The sequence below is a fragment of the Neodiprion virginianus genome, chromosome 7 (genome assembly GCF_021901495.1).
Source record: "Neodiprion virginianus isolate iyNeoVirg1 chromosome 7, iyNeoVirg1.1, whole genome shotgun sequence".
Classification (NCBI taxonomy): domain Eukaryota; kingdom Metazoa; phylum Arthropoda; class Insecta; order Hymenoptera; family Diprionidae; genus Neodiprion; species Neodiprion virginianus.
Window position 1 is genome coordinate 10,939,069 of NC_060883.1, and position 5,802 is coordinate 10,944,870.

The following is a 5,802-nucleotide window of genomic DNA, read 5'->3' on the forward strand; positions in this document are numbered from 1 at the left end:
GATCTGTGCAAGTGTGTTCCGATTGAGAGCTTTGAGAATCGCACTGTACCTTGTTTGATCGTCGGTGATTCGTAGCGTTGCAAATTCGGATTCGATGACGTAGAACCAAATGTCCGGTCTGTTAGGCATAAACGCTGGTAGTTGCACTTTTCGTATTGGTGAAAAGGAATCGTCTGGATGGAAACCTGCGTATGGGTGTCCATGGCCCTGGGCGAGTCCGGACTGTCCCCGTTGTTGTGTCGTCGTGCTTCGTGGATCGTCTCCTGGGGTGACTGCGGCTCCGCCGGCAAGATTTGCAGCGCCAGCACCGCGAGTCACCACTGTGCTTTTTGGCTTTACGTCCGTGCGTTTCGGTTCATCCGCCATGATAATAACGTGACTGTTTTTTTTGAAGCAAGGAAGTGTGATCCTTCCGGTTCACGTCAGGGTCACCAATATCACAGCGAGCGTCGCTACAATTTTCAATATCTTTAAGGAAAGGGAAATAATCCACTGATATTTACTGTTGATTTATCACGCTATTCATTAAATTACGCAGATCACGTTTTGCCGGTTAGGCGGGAGAGAAAAACCAGAGGGAGAAAAAAAAGATTACCAGAAATAAAAATGATGATAAAGATGATAGAGGACTTCCGTTTCCGTTTTGAATGTGAGTGACAGATGTGCGAAAGAGTGCGAGAGAGAAGGCGAGAATTGAGCAGGATAGCAAAGGTGAGGAGAAAAGGAAATAGGGCAGAGAAGGAGCGGGCAAGACATAGACGGGAGGTCGGGTGAAGGGAATAGGGAGGCGGGAATAGAAGGGAAGGGCGGGTGAAAAAAGAGAGAAGGGGGAGAGTTTTTGAGGTTGTGTAGAAAGAGCCGGCGGACGGCAACGATTCAGATACGATAGGAATAGGCAGTAACACCTAGGGAGTAAGAAGGGGGATAGAGTAGACAGGTAGGCGGCGGATAGATAAGGTCGGGAGCGGTAGAGGATAGAAAGAATATGAGTAACGCGGGTGGCCAAAAAGAAGGGGCGAACAGGGAAGAGGAGGAGAAAGAGAAAGGTAGGCCGATGGCAGAAGCAGCGTTAGGGAGGGATAGGAGGCATAGCCTAGGAGCGACGGCGACGGTGCTAGACTTATGGAAGAGAAAGCGGGAGGAGGAAGGGGAAAAAGGGGAGGAGGAGGTAGACGAGGTGCAGGAAAGAGGAAGAGTATTTGGGAAAAGCAGGAAAGTGCACCGGTCGCCGGAGGGTAAGACAGGGGAGGAAGGGAAGGCAGAGGGAGGGGGTATACAAGATATGCTAAGGTTGATTAGGGAAGAGCTAAAGATAGGTCTAGAGGAGGTCAAAGGGCAGGGAAGGGGGATCAGGGAAGAAATGCAAAAGATTAAAGGCGAAATGACTAGAAGGGAAGAGCAGTGGGAAGTAGAGAGGGGGGAGATGAAGGAAATGATGAGGGATCTAGGTAAAAGACTAGAAGAGGTAGAAAAGCGGAGAGGGGGGGAGATGGAAAGGGTAAAGGAGAGGCTGATAGAATTAGAAAAGAGGAGTGCAGAAGGAGGGGGAGAAAAGCAGGTACAGGGAAATGCGGAAGTGGCGCAGGTAACAACAGATAGATTAAAAGAGATGGAGTGGGCCATAGAGAGGAAAGAAGGGGAAATAGAGTAGTGAGAGGAGCGAGACTTGAGAAGGGAAGAGAAAAGGAAGAGTTGAAAAAGATTTTGCAGCTGATAGGGGTAGAGGTCGAGGTGAAGGATATGTGGGAGGTAGGCGCGAAAAAGGGGGGAGAAAAGGGGATATGGATAGCAAGACTAGGAAATAGGGAGCAAAAGAGGCAGGTAATGGGAAGAAAAAGCCTCCTTAAAGGGAGGGAGGAGAGAATAGACGAGGATCTCACCTGGGCAGAGAGAAGAATGAAATGGAAGTTGAGGGAGGTAGCAGCTATTGAGGAGAGAAGGGGAAACAGAGTAAGAATAGGGTATGCAAAGATCTGGATAGAAGGGAAAATGTGGAAGTGGGATGAAATGGGAGAGGTGCTCAGGGACGCTGCAGGGAGAACGAGGGAAGAAGGGCAAAGGGAGGGGAGGGGAAAAGTAGGGGAAAGCGATAGGGAAAGGTCAGCAAGCGAGGAAAGACAAGAGGGAAGTATAGAAGCACAGGAAAGGGTACGTAGGGAAAGGCAGTCGGGGGAATGGGTAGTGGGGGTGGACAGAGGCAGGTGGGGAGGGGGGTAAGGAGGAGAGAGAGGGGAGTAGGCAAGACAGAAGGGGAGGGGTGGAAAGTAGCTTTTTGGAATGTGGCGGGGCTCGCGAGAAAGGATGAAGATTTCTGGAGGGGGCTAGGGGAGTGGGATGTAATATTTCTAATGGAGACATGAATAGAAAAGAAGGGATGGGAAAGGATTAGAAATAAGTTGCCAGTAGGGTATAAATGGGAAGTGCAGTATGCGGTTCGAAAAAATAGGAAGGGAAGAGCAATAGGCGGAATGCTGTCAGGGGTAAGAAGGGAGATAGTAAGTGGGGAGGAAGGGAGGGAAGAGGTAAAAGAGGGCATGATAGCGAGGAAAATAAGTGTAGGGGGGGAAAAATGGGTGGTAGTAGGAATATACGTAAATGGGGACCTAAAAGAAAAGATAGGGGAATTGAAGGAGCGGGCAGAAGAGATGGAGGGACGGGTGAAAGTGCTAGTTGGGGGTGATTTTAATGCCAGGACAGGGCAGGAGGGAGGAGGATGCTGGGGAGAAGGAGAGGAGGAGAGTAGGAGTAGGAAATCAAAGGACAGGAAAATAAACTCGGAAGGTAGGCAGCTGGTGCAATTTTTAGATGAGACATGATGGGCAATAATGAACGAAAACATAGAGGGGGATAAGGAGGGGGAATTTACGTATATAGGAGGGGCAGAGGTGACGGTGATAGACTACGCTATAGGAGACATCGAGGTGAGGGATAGGGTCACAAGGATAGAGATTGGGGATAGGGTTGACTCGGATCATCACCCGGTAATAGTGTGGTTGAGGGGGGCAGGGGCTAGGACAAGGAAGGGAAAAAGAGTAGGGGGAACTAGTAGAGGAGACTGGACGGAGGAGGGTAGGATGAGGTTTAGAACAGAAGTCAAATGGGAGGGGATAGGAGAAGTGGATGTAGGTAAAGAGATAGAGAAAAGAATAAGGGAGTTTAGACGAGCCTTGGATGTTGGAGGGAGGGGGAGGGAAGCGGAAAAGGGATGGTGGGATGAGGAATGTAGGCGAAAAAAAGCGGAGGTTGGGCAGAGTCTTAGGAAATGGAGAAAGGGGGAGGGGGAAGGGGACGCGTATAGAAAGGGAAGAAGGGAATATAATAGGCTATGCGATGAGAGAAAAAAGAAAGAAAATGCGGGATTCATAAAAGAAGCAGCGAAAGCAAGGACAGAAAGCAAGGTATGGGAGATAGTTAATAGGGAAAGAAATATGTGGAAGAGGGTGAATGAAGAAATAGGAGATCAGGAGTGGAGGGAGTATTTCATGGGATTATTAGGCGGGGTAGAAAGCAAGGTAACAGAAGGCGGGGAGTCGGTAAATAGGAAGGGGGACGGGGAAGGGGAGCTGCAGAGGGAAGAGATTAAAAAGGTGATAGGAAAGCTGATGGATGGAAAGGCACCAGGGGGGGATGGAATAGTTAGCGAGGTATGGAGGTATGGGGGGGAAGAAATGGAGCAGTGGATATGGAAAACATGTAACAGAGTTTGGGCGGGGGGGGCGGCTGGCCAGAGGATTGGAGGGAGGGATTGATAGCGCCGATAGTTAAGAGGGGGGAGGGGAAAAGGGTAGAAGAGTATAGGGGGGTGACTTTGATGCCAACTCTATATAAGGTGTATGCGATGGCATTAGCGGATAGGTTAGAAAGAGAGGTAGAAGAAAAGGGCTTGATACCGCAAAACCAAACGGGTTTCAGAAAAGGCATGGGCACCATCGACAATATATATGTACTTAATTATTTAATCAATAGGCAGGTGGGAAAGGATAAGGGAAAGATGGTGGCGTTTTTTGTGGACCTGAAAGCTGCTTTTGATTCAGTGAACAGGAAGGTGCTCTGGGAGACTATGGAAAGGAGAGGGGTGGGGAAAGGGCTAAGGGTAAGGATAGAGGAAATTCACAAGGTAACAAAGAGTCGAGTAAGGAGCGGGGGAAAGCTAGGAGAGGCGTTTTGGACAGCGAGGGGGGTAAGGCAGGGATGTCCGCTCAGTCCGCATGTGTTCAACCTGCTGTCGGCGGACTTAGAAGAGGAAATGGGGCGAGGGAGAAGGGTTGGGGGGGTGGAGTTAGCCGGCGGCAGGGTATGCACGTTAGCTTATGCGGATGATATAGTGTTACTAGCGGAAAGTGAAGAGGAAAAGGAGGTAATGATTAGGAAGTTAGAAAGGTATATGGATAGGAAAAGGCTGACGGTAAATGTAGGGAAATCAAAGATTATGAGATTTAGGAAAGGAGGCGGTAGAAGGAAAAACATAGATTGGAGATGCAAAGGGAAAAGGATAGAGGAGGTGAAAGAGTTCAGCTATTTAGGGTATGGAGTAAAGTGCAATGGGGGACAGGGAGCACAGGTGAAAGAGAGAGTACGGAAGGCAGGGGTAGTAATGAGGCAGGTATGGGGAATAGGAAAAAGAAGGTTTGGGAGGGATTGGGAAAAAAGGATTTGGTTATTTGACAGGCTAGTATGGACGGTAATAGAGTATGCATCGGAGATATGGGGGTGGAGGGAGTGGAGGGCGGTCGAGGCGGTACAGGATAGATTTTTGAGATGGACATTAGGAGTGGATGGGAGAACACCGGGATATCTAGTAAGGGAGGAACTACAGAGGGAGAAACTGAGGATTAGGGCAGGGAGAAGGGCATGGAATTTTGAAAGGAAGCTGGTGAGAGGGGAGGGTAGCGAGTTAACTAGGAGATGCTAGGAAGAGATGAGGGACAAGGCAAGAGCTGGGAGGCAGGGATCGAGGTGGGAAAGAGAAAGGGAAAGTTTCTTTGCGGAAAGGGGAGCAGAGAGTAGAGAGGTAGTCGCGAGAAGGGAGAGGGGCGAGATGGAGTTTAGGGAAATAGAGGAGTGAGAGAGGGAAGAACAGAGAAACGAGAGGTGGGAGAAAATAAGGGAATCGAGGTACAACAGATGGTACAGGCTAGTGAAAGGAGAAGGGATACCAGGATATCTGGGAAAGGGATGGGGAGAAAGCAGGTGGATAAGGGTGGCAAGATTTAGATTAGGAAGCGAGATGAAGGAGGCAAGGTACTGGGAAGAAGAGGAAAAGAGAAGGTGTTGGGTGTGCGGGGGGGAGGAGGAAACTTGGGAGCACGTATGGGAAAGGTGCGTCGGCTGGGATAGAAGGGAGGAAAGTTGGCAGGAGGTGGTGAGGGAGATGTTAGGTGAGGAGGGGGGGGGGGGGGGGGGGGGAGAAGTCTGGATGAGAGAATTGGAAAGGATCAGGGATGTACAAGAGAATGAAAGAGTGAGAGATGAATGGGAAATGGGAGTCGATTAGGATAAGGACGAATTAGGGAAAGCCCCTTTCAGGTCCACAAAAAACGCCACCATCTTTCCCTCATCCTTTCCCACCTGCTTATTGATTAAATAATTCGGTACATATATATTGTCAGTTGTACCCATGCCTTTTCTGAAACCCGTTTGGTTTTGCGGTATCAAGCCCTTTTCCTCCACCTCTCTTTCTAACCTATCCGCTAATGCCATCGCATACACCTTATATAGAGTTGGCATCAAAGTCACCCCCCTATACTCTTCTACCCTTTTCCCCTCCCCCTTCTTAACTATCGGCGCTATCAATCCCTCCCT

The 5,802-nt window shown here is 49.3% G+C and overlaps 1 protein-coding gene across 1 annotated transcript; it reads left to right on the plus strand.

Annotated features, from left to right (window-relative positions):
• The first annotated feature begins 985 nt into the window (after window positions 1–985).
• LOC124309085 (vicilin-like seed storage protein At2g18540) lies at window positions 986–1,651 on the plus strand. Its single transcript, XM_046772340.1, has one exon. It carries the CDS (start codon window positions 986–988, stop codon window positions 1,649–1,651), a length of 666 nt encoding a protein of 221 aa, XP_046628296.1.
• The last annotated feature ends 4,151 nt before the right edge of the window (window positions 1,652–5,802 follow it).